The sequence below is a fragment of the Rhincodon typus genome, chromosome 4 (assembly GCF_021869965.1).
Source record: "Rhincodon typus isolate 14 chromosome 4, sRhiTyp1.1, whole genome shotgun sequence".
Lineage (NCBI taxonomy): Eukaryota > Metazoa > Chordata > Chondrichthyes > Orectolobiformes > Rhincodontidae > Rhincodon > Rhincodon typus.
This window is the reverse complement of record NC_063335.1, coordinates 50867847-50883954: the sequence shown is the minus strand read 5'-3', so window position 1 is coordinate 50883954 and position 16108 is coordinate 50867847. Positions and strand designations below refer to the sequence as shown.

Here is a 16108-nt window from a genome sequence, read left to right as displayed (position 1 = left end):
GAATCCTGGTCTCCAGCAATGACACTAGTCTCCAGCAATGATTCTAACATTATGCAGATAATCCTTGCCTTAATCATTGTGCAGACTAATGCTTTGCAAAGTATACAAAGTAGATACCAAGGCAGTTGGAAGAGTAACAGTACTGTACTTAGCTGAGACTTCCACACTAGCTTTCTTTAGTGCAAACAATTCCCAAGTTCTGAATTAACAGGAATTCAGTTATTGCAGGGGATTAACAAAATGCTAATTGCATAAACTGTTTCTTCCAGGGCAAACAATTTATGACTGAGATGACGAAAAATTTCTTCATTCAAAGGGTCGTGAACCTATGGAATTCTGTACCACAGAGGGGTCTGGAAGCCAAGTCACAATATAATCAAGAACAAGATTGATGAATTTCTAGATTTAAGACATTAAGGGTTATGGGGAGATAGCAGAAATATGGCGTTGAGATAGGTCAACCACGATAATATTGAATGATAGAGCAGGCTCAAAGGGCCAAATGGCCTGCTCCCCCTCCTGGCTTGTCTTATGTTTAAGAAATTATGAGAGTGAATTAACAATATGTTTTAAAACAAATTATTCTAGTCTACATGGTAATTTCCATTTTTCTATCTTTGACTGTATTGCCCTGATTAGGAATGCCTACCCAAAATCAACCTGCATCCTTGGCACTACAGTTTCCCATAATGCTAACAATTGGAGTCGTTGGTTGGTTCGCCAAGTTGACTGGTTTTATGTAAATGTTTCATCTCCCTTCTAGATGACATTGTTAGTGCTGTGTAGACTCTGTTGAGCAACAGCACGTCAATGGAGGCTACACGGCACTGACAATGTCACCTAGAAGGGAGACGATACGTTTGCATGAAAACCATTCAGCTCAGCGAACCAACCAACAACTCCAACCGCAGCCCAAGCACAGATTTTTGTTAAAATTTTGCTACCAATCATCCACCTGACTACTATTGCCCAAACTTTTGGACCCCCTCTGTGGAGTCGGATGGTCACAGCCTCTCGGCTGCTCTCACTCAGTACTCGCAAGCAAATTTTAAAAGTGGGAAGAATAGCTGATTTTTCTCTTCTCCAATTCAAGATTGCTGGCCACTAATCATAGCGCTAACCCAAAACTGATAAAGTTAATTAGTAAAGATAACAGTTCAGAAATTGCCATAGGACAGCATTGTATGATGTGCCTTGTTTAGAATTATGCCTTCATCCTTGAGGTCAAAAATTTGTTTTCCCATAAAGTAGCTGGAAGTGTGAGTTAATAATGGAATTGTGAGAGCAAATGGGATCATTGGAACCGAGGTGAATAATGGGGTATCGAGGGTATCTTCTGAATCAGTACAATTAAAAGATTGGAAATAAACAGAGGAAGGACTGAGAAGGAAGGTGAATTAGAATGGGTAAATTTAATGTAAATACTCCAAATAGAGAGAAGGTGGAGAAAGGGAATGTGAAATTAAGGAAAAGTCAGAAAAAGTCAAATTTGGCTATGTAATATTTCTAAAAACTAGAGATTGATTCATAATCATTAACATTTCAGAATCACAGAATTGTTATGGTATAGAAGGCAGCTATTCATCCCATCGTATCAGCACCACTCTGAGCATTTCATTTAATGCCCAACTCTTGCCTTTTCCTCAAAGCCCTTGCCTTTTCCTCAAAGCCCTGCACACTCTCTATTTAAATAATCATCCAATGCTTTCTTGAATGCCTCAATTGAACCTGCATTCACTATATTTTCGGGCAGCGTACTCCAGACTCCAACTACGTGCTGTGTGAAAGAACATTTTTTCTCACCATTCACTTGTTTCTTTTGCAAAAAAACATTAAAACTGTGCCCTTTGGCTCGTGATCCTTTCCAAAGCAGCAACACTCCCACTCCATTTAAAGGGTGCTCATGCTACTAATCACCGGACTTAACTTGCTGTTGAGAGTTTAACAGAAAATTAATGTGTAAATGTATGACTTTGTGAGGATCAATGGGAGGTTATAGGATGAGATGTCAAGCTTGGAAAGCAATTCACAGGCTACCTCTCCCTCACCAGACGTTGAGGATTTATTTGCATATTAATAATAGGTCTTTCAGCCATAGATGGTTTTTTAGTAAATTCAAGACTTACAAATTTAATCTAAGCCTTCTTTATCTCCATGTTCTATTTACTTCCTTTGGTGGAAAAGCAGCCTAAATTTTGCATTTTGCATTGCTCTGAAAAACCAAACAAGGTCCAACAGATATGCTTTCTTTTTGAATTAATAATGTGTTATAAAGCAATGCATTATACTAAGAGATGATGGATTCCAGATTTCTGCTGCTGCAGAAATAATGGAATTGTGAGAGCAAATGGGATCATTGGAATCTAGGTGAATAATGGGGTATCGAGGGTATCTTCTGAATCAGTACAATTAAAAGATTGGAAATTCCATTCCTTCCTGTTGACAGATAGACTAAAAGCTATCTCCACATCATGCATTTATACCTAGTTTTAATTTATACTATACTACAGCAAATTGTTGATTGTATCATTTTATACTGTCAGCAAAGTCAGCAATGCAAAATATAAAATATAACCTTTCATATCTCACCTGCAAATTTTGTGTATTTATTATGTCACAGATACTGTAGAAAAAAATTGTCAGCTCCCTTGTAGTGAATAAATTGGACCGTTCAATTTTCCCCAAAGAGAAAAGCTACCTTGCCGTGATGTAAGCAGGCTATATGTGATTACATATAATTATAATTAACCTGCTGAAGTATATTAAATTTCCTTAAGCCAATCAAGACAGAAAATTATTAATAAAAAGGTGCCAAGTCAAGTACCCCGACAAGGAAATGAATTTTCATTTCCCTGTTGCAGAATTTGATATACGTTTTAATTCTTGTTCATTTAATGTTCTTCTCAGAATGCAAATTCTTGGCTGGTTATACATAAAAAGCAGCTACATGCTATAAGTATAAACAGTTGTGTAAAGGACTACATGTTAAGTCTAAACCCATTCAGCTTTTTGCAACATCTTTTTGTTTCAACTATTCAAATGCTCACACAGTGGAAACACAATTAATGAATTTTAAAAGTGACAGAATCATTAAGAGTTGCTATGTAAAGCCACTATAGTATTTTATTACGTTACTTTCATTCTCATTACCACATACTTGTGACATGAAAATATGTTCCTTACACATAATAATCTTTGGCCCATTTGAAATCCATTCATAACACTGCGCTACCACAGCCATGAATAATGCAAGGAACATAGAACATAGAACATAGAACATTACAGCGCAGTACAGGCCCTTCGGCCCTCGATGTTGCGCCGACCTGTGAAACCAATCTGAAGCCCATCTAACCTAAACTATTCCATTATCATCCATATGTTTATCCAATGACCATTTAAATGCCCTTAAAGTGGGCGAGTCTACTATTTTTGCAGGCAGGGCATTCCACACCCTTACTACTCTCTGAGTAAAGAACCTACCTCTGACATCTGTCTTATATCTATCACCCCTCAATTTAAAGCTATGTCCCCTCGTGCTAGCCATCACCATCTGAGGAAAAAGGCTCCCACTGTCCACCCTATCTAATCCTCTGATCATCTTGTATGTCTCTATCAAGTCACCTCTTAACCTTCTTCTCTCTAACGAAAACAGCCTCAAAACCCTCAGCCTTTCCCCATAAGACCTTCCCTCCATACCAGGCAACATCCTGGTAAATCTCCTCTGCACCCTTTCCAATGCTTCCACATCCTTCCTATAATGCGGTGACCAGAACTGTACGCAATACTCCAAGTGCGGCCGCACCAGAGTTTTGTACAGCTGCAACATGAGCTCATGGCTCCGAAACTCAATCCCTCTACCAATAAAACCTAACATACTGTACGCCTTCTTAACAACGCTATCAACCTGGGTGGCAACTTTCAGTGATCTATGCACATGGACACCGAGATCTTTCTGCTCATCCACACTACCAAGAATCTTACCATTAGCCCAGTACTCTGTATTCCTGTTACTCCTTCCAAAGTGAATCACCTCACACTTTTCCGCATTAAACTCCATTTGCCACCTCTCAGCCCAGCTCTGCAGCTTATCTATGTCCCTCTGTAACCTGCAACATCCTTCCGCACTATCCACAACTCCACCGACTTTGGTGTCATCCGCAAATTTACTAACCCATCCTTCTACACCCTCATCCAGGTCATTTATAAAAATGACAAACAGCAGTGGCCCCAAAACAGATCCTTGAGGTACACCACTAGTAACTGAACTCCAGGATGAACATTTCCCATCAACCACCACCCTCTGTCTTCTTACAGTTAGCCAATTTCTGATCCAAACCGCTAAATCACCCTCAATCCCATGCCTCTGTATTTTCTGCAATAGCCTACCATGGGGAACCTTATCAAACACTTTACTGAAATCCAAATACACCACATCAACCGCTTTACCCTCATCCACCTGTTTGGTCACCTTCTCGAAGAACTCAATAAGGTTTGTGAGGCACGACCTACCCTTCACAAAACCGTGTTGACTATCCCTAATCAAATTATTCCTTTCTAGATGATTATAAATCCTATCTCTTATAATCCTTTCCAACCCTTTACCCACAACCGAAGTAAGGCTCACTGGTCTATAATTACCAGGGTTGTCTCTACTCCCCTTCTTGAACAAGGGGACAACATTTGCTAGTCTCCAGTCTTCTGGCACTATTCCTGAAGACAATGACGACATAAAGATCAAAGCCAAAGGCTCTGCAATCTCCTCTCTAGCTTCCCAGAGAATCCTAGGATAAATCCCATCTGGCCCAGGGGATTTATCTATTTTCACACCTTCCAGAATTGCTAACACCTCCTCCTTATGAACCTCAATCCCGTCTAGTCTAATAGACTGTATCTCAGTATTCTCCTCGACTACATTGTCTTTTTCCTGTGTGAATACTGACGAAAAATATTCATTTAGCACCTCTCCTATCTCTTCGGACTCCACGCACAACTTCCCACTACTGTCCTTGACCGGCCCCAATCTTACTCTAGTCATTCTTTTATTCCTGACATGCCTATAGAAAGCTTTAGGGTTTTCCTTGATCCTACCTGCTAAAGACTTCTCATGTCCCCTCCTGGCTCTTCTTAGCTCTCTCTTTAGGTCCTTCCTGGCTAACTTGTAACTCTCAAGCGCCCTCACTGAGCCTTCACGCCTCATCTCTACATAAGCCTCCTTCTTCCTCTTGACAAGAGATTCAACTTCTTTAGTAAACCATGGTTCCCTCGCTCGACCACTTCCTCCCTGCCTGACAGGTACGTACTTCTCAACGACACGCAGTAGCTGTTCCTTGAACAAGCTCCACATTTCAATTGTGCCCAGCCCCTGCAGTTTCCTTCTCCATCCTATGCATCCTAAATCTTGCCTCATCGCCTCATAATTGCCTTTCCCCCAGCTATAACTCTTGCCCTGCTTTATATACCGATCCCTATCTGTGCCCTGTCAAAAATTTGTTCTCTACCAATTCTGGCTCCATTTTGCATCTTCAAAATAGCGAAAAAAAAAGTGACGCTTGCTTAGTTACAAACTCAAAGAAAATCTTTTCAGTCCTCAGCTGATGAACTTATTCACTATTACATCACTCCCTACAGTTTGTGAGGTGGTGTGTTTAAAACATTCTCATTAAATGTAAGTGCAGATTGAAGAATTGGACATGGGAGACAAACCTCATGCTTTTCTTCATGTGCTCAGGGTTTCCCCACAATGGGATAACTGAGGTCAGTAACCCAATGGCAGGAGTGTGGGTGTGAGTATATATGACATGACAGAACTTGGGGAAAAAACACATTCAAATAATAATGGTTAAAACACGTTACCTGAGCCCCGTTCTATGGCAGCATATTGATGGTATTCAATTGCCTGATCAACTGCTATGCAGTGCAGGTGTGGACCTGTGACTTAGTTGGTCTTTCTTTGCCCATCACAGTTTTAATAAGGTCAACCAACAAGTTCAGTGATGAAAGCCATCATTTTTTTGAATTTTGTCCTCTGCATCACCCTCACCTTACTTCATGGATATAAGTGATTGAGCGACACCTAGTGGCTGAGACTTAGCCCCCCCTACTTGGCGTCTTACCTGGTCTGCAAGTGATCGAACTGCACTTGAAGGTTGTCATTCAGTTCTGTCTGTTCATCTAAGGAACGCTGCAGCTTCCTGATCTGGTTCAGCGACTCGTCCAGCTACAGTAATAGAAAGGCAGAAGCATAAGATCTGGGACCAGACAAGCACAGAACCATCGAAGAGACTATTCAGCCTATCATGCCTGCACTGGCTAAATAAACTAGCTGCCCATTCTAATTCTGCTTGCCTCCTGGTCCATAACATTTCAGGTTAGAGAGCTTCAGGTGTACATCCAGGACAGTTTAAAATGAGTTGCAGGTTTCTGCCTCAATGCAATCTGGGTTGCAAATTCCAAACACTGACCATCCTCAGGGTGACAAGGTTTTTCCTCATGTCGAAAAGGTTTTTCCTCATGTCTCCTGTAATTCTTCTACTGATCACCTTAAATCTGTATCCCCAATAATTGACCTCTTTGTTAGAGGTAACAGGTCTTCTCTGTCCACTATATCCAAGTCCGTCATTATTTTGTACATTGTCATGACACAGGTCAAAACCCTACAATACTGTCGGCATGTTAAAGTCGTAATTCCAAAATGCATTTATTTTAAGAAGGGGGTCAATACAATCGAAAATACTACAGATTTAAATCTGGAGCAAAAGATCCATGGAATTTCAAACTTATAGACGTGAACAAGACTTCAATAATAACTCATTAAAGTGATGAAGCAGCAAGTCAAAACAGACTGGATTGTGATCTTTTGCAACTACTAAAATACCAAGAGAGAGATGATTCCACCCTCTGCAGATTATGTCCCAAACTGTGTCTTTCCTGCCAAAAAATACAAAAGGTCAAGGGTTAAAATGCTATTTTCAACTCTACTGGAGTGTACCGGTGGGACTGAATGCTCCCATGTGTACCAGCTTGGGTTTTTAGTGTTGGTGTGCTGTGAAGGTCACAGTCACGATCTCCTACTTGCATCTTATTGCAGGTAAGAACAACTCTCACTCTGAGTGCTAGAAGTCAGCAAACTAACAGCCAGACAAAAGGAAGATTCTCTCATTCAGTGCCACAAACTAATTTTTAAAAAATGTTGATTCACAAAGAACCTTCAATGAGGCTACAAAATCCAGAATCTCAAAAATTAATAGGTCAATTCTATGGTAACTGTCACTGCAACTACTGCAACGTTCAACTAACCACTCTTTGTATACAACTTAGGGGACATCTTATGGTTCTTTTGGTCAAGTCCAAAATCACTGGGCTTTTTGAAGCAGTTTTCATTCACTTTCTCTCGCTGTACTTTCCCAAACTCACATCATTAATGACCTACCACTCCCCGGTGGTGTCTCCCATGTCCAATTTCTGTCCCATCTTACCATGCGCCATTCCCAGAACAATTCGCCATTCAGTGGATATCCACCTAAAGATCGCAATCCCTTATACCCGTGCCATCTTTAAAACTCTGCAGTGCACCTGGCTGAGCATGAGTATTCTAAAGCTGCCCTGCTCATTGACTGGTTTGTAGGGTGATGTGAAAGAGAGGTGTCCAGTGTTCCCAGGGCTGGCAGAGCAGGCTGTGCCACCAGACACTGCCAGCCTGGTCTGAATTTACCAGCTGTGTCACTGATGTCTCCAGGGTGTGGATGAATGGCCAACAGTGCTGCATGAAGGTCAATGACCTTCCCTGTTACATCAGGGCAAGTGCCATACTCTGCTATCTCACATTCATTCTCTCTCTGCTAATGCACTCACTTCCACCAGGGGTGATGCTTCACCAGCCTTACTAAAGCCTGCAACACATTCTCTCACTTGCTCTTCCCCCTCAGCCTCCCACACCATACCCCTAATCCTTCATGCTCTCTACTCCACCTTCTCAGCCCTTTGGAAAACCTCACCATCTTTCTCTCATGTGCAAAAGGACTAATTGCTGTGTCGCCCATACAGGTTGGTTGGGTGGGGGGATGGGGGGGGGGGGGGGAGGTGTGAGGGAGGTGTGGGGAAAGGGGTACATCCATGTCCTTGCTCCTACTAGGAGAGGATCCTAGACTTTGCAGGGGTAGACTGGGACCATTCCTATGGTGCAGCCAAATTTCCACATCCCTTTCCTATCAGCCCATTTCATCAAACCCACAGGATTCACAATACCCCAAGTCCCCATCCAACCTGTCTATATGCATCTGCCGAGCCTTCCTACCCAGATCCTATAGTATGAGATGGCTTTGCCTAGAGTGATCACTCAGCGATTTCTTGAAGTCAGGTCCTTCTGACAATGGACAACTCCCTTCCCACATTATGCCCTCTCCCCATCAATGCTTTACAGCCTGACCCCCTTCGAAATTCTGATGCTCCTCCCACCCCTTCACAATTACACTGACCCCTTGTCCAATCCTTCAACCCTCAGTCCCAAAAACTAAACTACTGAGGGTGCATTTGTCTCCTTCACCTCACCACACAACCCCTTCCCCTTTAGGTTCTCTGGATGAACCAGATGGACCGACTATGGTCCACCCCATCCCACTTGATCAACATGAAAGGACAGCCCTGGGCAAGACATGCCCAGAACCCTCACAGCTGCCTATATACCCTGACTGGTACATCTCCCCAACTACCTTAGTCTTAACCCCTGGAATTGCTGCCACGGAGTCAACAGACTAATCATGGTTACACCCTGTACTGCAGATGCACGGGCGCCCTGTCTAGACACCTGACCGTGGCCAATACACTTGATTTACTGTGCTGGGATCACCGATGTGTATGGACTCCCCCCACTAGAGTTGAATAAATGGCCACCTGCTTGTTGCATATGCCATGTATTCGCTGAGTAAGCTGCAGACACATGAACTAGCTGTGAGTTTGAAGTAGAACCTGACATACAGCAAGATATGTGTTCCCTGCATTGAAGACTGTTTAATAGCAAGACAAGCTTCCTAGTTCTGTGACTATACTAACTGGCACAGCATGACAAGACAAGGTAGGAATGCTGTAAGCGTACAAGTTGGTGTTAAGTGAGCAAGGGCTAAAAGAGCAAGCAAACAGCCCTGAGATTAGCCTGGTCCAGTCTGCATGCTGGGTGCCTGTCCCTGTGTGCAAAGTGTCCTCACTGCAGCCCTCCAATGGAAGTTGCTGATGTGCCCTGAAAAACAGGTCTGTGCTTCCAGACTGTATAGTAGACATGCCAAAATAGTCATAATGGATTGTCAAAAGCAAACATCGACAGAGGAAGAGCGCATTCAGCAGGTGCCTGAGGATCATGCCCATTGTCCAACATGGAGATCGTTCAGAATTAAGTGGCCCACTGAATCCAGTAGCTGTCTGGTCTGGTTTCCTTGTCTAGTTTTCCAAAAGTCAAACTCGGTTAGTGAGTTTGGCAAGATGGAAGTCCAGTTAAATTGACTCCTTTTGAAACACAAGTTCATTTGGAACTAGGGAAAAGGTATCAGTAAGGGAAGGGATCCTTTTTAAATTAGTGTTGCAATCAACTGAGGGAGTGATTGAATCAAGAAGAGTCAGTTAAAACATGCTCACTGGGTGCTTAATAGTCTAGAATATCCCATCTTGAACTGTAACAATTGGGGAGCCTGTCCCAGGGTCTGGTCCTAACAACATCTCGATTAAATAACCTCACAGCCTCATCTGCTCTATGAAGAACAATATTAGTCTATCCAATCATTCTTCAGAGTTGCAATTTTCAAGTCTTGGCAACATTCTTGGAAATCTTCTCTGACTCTCTCTTGACAGCAATTATGTTCTTCCTGTAATGTGGTGACCAGAACTGCACAGAAAACTCCAGCTGTGGCCTAACCAATGTCTTATATAGTTTCATTATTATATCCTGTTCTTGAATTTAATTCCTTGTCCAATGAAGGAAAGCAGCCAAATGCCTATTTTACCACCTGAACTATCTGTCCTACCACATTCACTCCAAGGTCTCTGACTCTCTCGACCCCTCTCAACATCCTATTTATGTATTCACTTGTTTTGTTTGCCCTCCTCAAATGCACATCTCTGAATTGAATTTCATTTACCACTTTTCTACCCTTTCAACCAAACCATTGATATTATGTCGCTGTTGACAGCCATCACCTTCACTATCAATCACATGGCCAAAGTTTGCACCACCCACTTTCCAGATTTTCAGAAGTGTCTTTCCTTAGAATTTGTATTTTCAAATGTAGAAGGTGATACAATGTTGGTATCCCAACATATTCCATTACAAATGGGAAAATGGAAGCTTGTATCCTAATCTTTGATTTTAATTCCCTCTAAAAATTTAGCAAACCTTCAAAGCCTAAGACGCTGTACACACTTATCTCCTTGACTGTATTGGTGCTCTTTCCCTCCACTGTCAGCAGATTTAAGTACTTTACATATAATTTTGCACTCAACCAAAATAGCTGAAAGTTAATTTCTTTCAAAAAACTTTCTGAAGACCTATTTCTTTGACTACACCTTCAAAAACATTCTTAGTGCCTGATTAGCTTGTTCTTCCTCCTACTGATTTTTTTTAATCAACTTGTTCAGAGGTATTATTATACACCTCTGGAGAAGGTGTGACTTGAACCTAGATTGCCTGGCTCAGAGACAATACCACTCCACCATAGTAGTCCTTTATTCCTCCGATAAAACAGTGGGCTAAACTTGAAGGACCTGGAACTGGGTGTTAGGATTGCAATCCGCAATTAAACCACGCCTGTTGACTGCACTACAAGCATTTGATCAACTTCATGCCGTCCATTATGTTTAACTAGCACAAACTGCAATGGTGATTGGCTGGACAACTGATGTAGGAGGTCAAAGCAAGCAGTCAAGATGCAAGGGCTTGTACACAATGTTGCAAGAAGTTCAACGGCCTGACATGAGTACTCAAGGTTAGTGAATGCATCTTCAATTGCCATATCCAATCAACAGCACCAGTCACATCAAAATGTGTAATTCATGATAACCACTGTGTTCGAACAGTGCAAATTGTAAGATTCTGCAAATATATTCAGCTGTAACCTGGAAGGAGCCAAATACACAAAGATTCATCACCATGGTGAGCTTATTTTTTATTTTATTCTTTCAAAAGGTTTTTATTTAATTCAAATTTCACTTTTTACTGTAATGGGATTGAAACCCACATACAGAACATAAGCCTGGGACTCTGGGTCACGGATCCACTGATATTACCACAATGCAATACTTCTTCCCCCAACACAGTCCTTGCTGTACAATGAGTTCCAGTTGTGGCCATAAGTGGGAGCAGATTTCCATGAGATTCTGTTTGCTGATGTAAGACATGTTGCAGAGGTGGACTGAATTTTACCCCCATCTGGGGCAGATGGATTGTTCGTTGTAGAATTTGTTGCAATGCTTTACAATTCCTTGAGCCTGCCTCCTCAGCCTCATCACAATTTTACACTGGGCTGGTAGCCTACCCATAAGCTAATTGTTAACAGACTCTCCTTGCCCCAACTGCAATTGCAATTTTTCTCATGGTAGGTAGGGGCAATTGTGATCCCCAGCACATTTCACTGTTTGGGCTGGTGACAGGAATAGATGGGTAGGGGACGTTCTTTACCCCACCCCCACCACTTCCTATCTCCTGACCTGCCCACCACTTACCAGCATCAGCAGCCCTTGTCTTCCTAGGTGATCGAGGTTATGGGTTTGGAAGGTGTCCAGCTGTGTGAGGTTAAGGAGCGACATCAGGTGCAGCAAAGAGTTACAATTGGCAGCACTGGTATCAAGATGGTGTTTCATGCATGGCCTTTTTTGCCCTATATGGTGCTTGCTGAAGTTCAGTGTGCGCACGCATGCTCACATCTTTACCAAGATGGCATCTGGACACACTCAGAAGGATGGCCATATATTGGGGATGCCATTTTACAGCCATTAGGGCAGTCAGAAAAAGGGCATTATCAAGCTTGATTTTTCAACCAGAATCTTTGTAATGTCAAAGAATCTGGCAGGTCTGCCAAAAAAAAAATGGTTAGACAGGTATTTTTCTTTGTCTGAAGATAATGGCCCGAATCTTCTGACCTGGATCAGAATCCATATTTCCGACCCAAATCGGATAAAAATGTTTCCTGCTTGTCTTCCCAGAATTTTGCAGGCATAACTATCAGTGCAGAATCCATCCCAAAAGACACAGACCAGAAAACCAAACAAGCAACATCGCAGTGAACCTTCACAGAAACCACAGTCCCACTACTGCCCATTCATATTAATAGCTGCTGTATTCCAGGAAACAAAATGTTTAAAGGTCCCAAAGGCACTTTGAGAGAAGGTTATTGAATAAGGTATACAGATTCAGGAGTATGCTGGTATGGGAATGTTACAAAGTTGTGTTCAGTAACTGTGCATTAGAAGGCAGAAAGATAGAATTTGTTTGTAAAAAATGATAAGGGAGAAGGGTTTGTGATTCCTTTAAGAGGTAAAGTGTTTTTCTAAGCTTAGAGATTTATACAGAAAAGAAAAATGTGTCTGTATGTAGCTGAAGACCTACAGCCAGTTCTGAAATAGGAACATATATCAATTGGTTGTGTGATTGGAAACCTTAGACTCATTTTTGATATTTTGGCAACTAGTTGGGAATCAGCCAATTAATTTAAACAAAGCACTTAACGATTTAAAGACAAGTGAATTTAAATCTAATGGTTTTGATAACCTTGGACCAATGCTATTGTACGAGAATTGATATGTTATCCAAGGTATATAAGGAGAGGGTTTTTGAAAATTGGTGTGACAGCAAACCGCCATCTGAGAAGTAAGCATCTAGCTCTCACAAGAAATTGCTAAGCTCTTGAAGAAAGCACCATCTATCCATAAAAGGTACCATGACACTTCTAAGAGTCTCACAGACTTCACAGAGAAAACATCCCTGACAGTCGGATCAGCAGAAGAAAGGCTTTAATGACTTAAGAACAGCTTAAGAAAGGCATGTAGACTTTGAGAGACTAAGTTTTAATTTATTTTCTTATTACTTGGGTTTCTATAAGTATGACTTGTATTTATTGGAACAGCATACCAGTTAGGGAATAGTTAGTAGTTAAGGGGGAATTGTTTGGTGTCTTAGTAATTCTGTTAATTTCTTCACTGTTAGGGTTAAATAAGTAAATTTTTACGTGATACTGATAAAGTGAATATCGGGATTTCCTTCATTTAACCTTCCCTTCTCTGTAACTGGGGCACGTGAGAGGGCTGGAGCTCCAGGCAGGTATGTGAGGGTGTAGGATCACAGTTGGGTGAGGGGATGAAGTACCAGGTAGATAAGGTGGAAAATAAGAGTTGTCAGGGTAGAATGGCACCTGAGTGATGTGGTAGGTTGGCAGGGTAGGTCAGGTGTGGGGGATTCAAATTGGTTCAGGGTATTTAGGTGTCCTGGGGGTTGGGGAGTAGATTGTTCTTTTAGCAGGATAACGGTGTTGATGGGTGTGTTGAGAAAGGTTGTATATCCACTGGGGGATTGGGACAGGGTTGTATGTTTGGTGGGGGTGGGGTTGGAGAAGAGGTTGCCTTAGTACATATAATTCTGGGTCAGTTGTATAAGTCAATCGCAAACTAAGTTAATCCCTCTAACTTGCCCTGGGTAACTATCAAGTAAGTAAACTGGAACCCTCCGAAGTGTCTCACACCAAATTAGTGTTGGGAGTTCTTTTGAAAGGTTCCAGCACTGGGTAATTACCATCGGAAGTTTGAAATTCCCAAGCAATTATCACATAGTCAATGTATCTTTCAGGACATGTCTAGTCTTCAATTATCCAGATCCAGGGGCAACAATTCATGCTTCATTTTCTATCTAAAAGAAATGCAGGATTCACTGACTAATTTAACCGGCTTCAGATGCTGAATGGTTTTGTCTCATCCAACTCAGTTTAACATTTGTGGTGAGGCCTGGGTCCAGTGTGGAAGTATGTAAAGTTAATGGAGATTGTGCCAGCATCCCAACACTCTCCCAGTGATTTCCCATCGGCACCAGAGCAAGTAGCAGAACAAATTATTCATTCTGGTAAAATTAATGCATATGGTCTAATTGAAGAATACTTGGGAAAGTAGTGATCATATTTGATTTTGCTTTACATCAAGTAACAGAAGAAATTGTGAACCAGACAGAGGATCAACATCAGATCTTGTAAATTTAAGCAGAATTAAAGACCATTTTGCACATTTTGATTAAAGACATGTTGAAACACAAAAGATAAAAGATTAGTAAGTTTTAAAAACTATAGCGATAATTTAGCAGCAAGCAAGTGTAGAGATAGGGCTTAATGAATATATAGGTGATCTTCTGAAATATAGTGAGATGTAACTGTTCTCAGTAGTCACGATTTGGGACTCTGTTGGAAGGTTGGAACTAATACAGCTCATAGTAGGTAGCTCTGCTGCCTCATCATCATTGTTTAAAAGAAACTTTGACATCTGGCCTGAACTTGTATGAAAAATAGAAGAACCTTTAGTAACGTACTGTGGTTGGTTCGCTCGCCGAGCTGGTTCATCAGTTTGCAGACCTTTCATTCCCCTGCTGGATAACATCATCAGTGCACCCTCTGATGAAGCATTGTTGAATTTTCCCACTTGCTATTTAAACACTGGGGTCCATTGGAGTTGATTACCTCATTTCCGGTTTTACTTTGAGTGGTGTATATAGGGTCAAATTCTAAGTGTTTATTGATGGCCTTCTTTGTGGTGAACCAGGCCTCTAGGATTCCCATGCTTGTCCTAGGATCCTGACGTTGTCCCAATCAAACTGGTGGTCCTTCTTGTCTGTGTTTATGGAGATGAGTGAGTTTTGGATCAAGTCCTAAATTTCAACAGTAACCACCCCAACACCCACAAACAGAGTTGCGTAAGAACATTGTTCAAACGAGCCACATTACACTGCAACAACCCAGAACTACGTCAAAATGAAGAAGAATACCTCCACCAAGTGTCTAGAGGCAATGGATACCCAAACTGTTGGGTCCGATGATGCCTGTCATATAAACAATAACAGGAAGATACAATACACCACGATACACTTGTCACGTTTCCATACATCAAGAACGTATCTGAACTGACCACAAGACTCCTACAGCCAGTGGGCATCAGAGTAGCACACAAACTTACATCAACACTAAGCCTTCTGCTAACAAGAACCAAAGACCCCTTACCCACTGTGGACAGAACCAACGTAATATACAAGATTCCATGCAAGGACTGCGACAAACATTACATTGGACAGACAGGAAGGAAACTGGCTATAAGAATACATGAACACCAACTAGCAACAAAAAGACACGACTAATATTCACTCATCTCCATACATATGGACAAGGAGGACCACCAATTCAATTGGGACAATGTCAGGATCCTAGGCCAGGTCAAACAGAGACAAGCACGGGAATTTCTAGAGGCCTGGTTCTCCACCAAGAAAGCCATCAATAAACATGTAGAATTAGACCCTAAATATACACCACGGTGAAGAAAAACCGGAAATGAGGTAATCAACTCCAACGGACCCCAGTGTTTAAATAACAAGCGGGAAAATACAACAGCGCTTCATCAGAGGCTGCTCTGATGATGTTACCCAGCAGGGGAATGAAACGTCTGCAAACTGATGAAAGAGCTCGGTAAGCGAACCAACCACAGCATCCACAACCCGAGCTACAAACCTACTCAAGAATATTAGAACCCCTGGTAAAACTGAGGGGACTTCATTGAATGAGCAGATTGGATTGGCCAGTGACCAATCTCTTCTTTACAATAAGATTCCTTTTGATTTAAAGTGACATTTTTTAAAACAGTAGAACTGTTGATGAGTGAACAAGATAGAAATAACTGCGCACCCTTAATATTGATTTATCTGTTAATTATAAACTCTATCGACTCTGTCAGCATGGAACTTCAGATCTTATATTTGCCAAGGGCTGTGCCTGGAGATACACTCCAGCTTTAAACTACATAGAAGCTGGCTAAACACCTCAGGCATATTTAACGGACAGGTCCTATGCTGACACATCCCCACAAACTGTATACTAACCTTTGTTTC

At 41.7% G+C, this 16108-nt stretch overlaps 1 protein-coding gene across 2 annotated transcripts in view; it reads right to left on the bottom strand.

The window, feature by feature from the left end:
- LOC109920290 (coiled-coil domain-containing protein 102A-like) overlaps positions 1-16108 on the bottom strand; it is a 479598-nt gene that overhangs the window by 154492 nt on the left and 308998 nt on the right. For both annotated transcript variants that reach the window (XM_048596422.1, XM_048596423.1), the window contains exon 8: positions 6114-6217. In XM_048596422.1, the coding sequence (XP_048452379.1) occupies positions 6114-6217 (104 nt within the window). The remainder of the gene's footprint in view (positions 1-6113; positions 6218-16108) is intronic.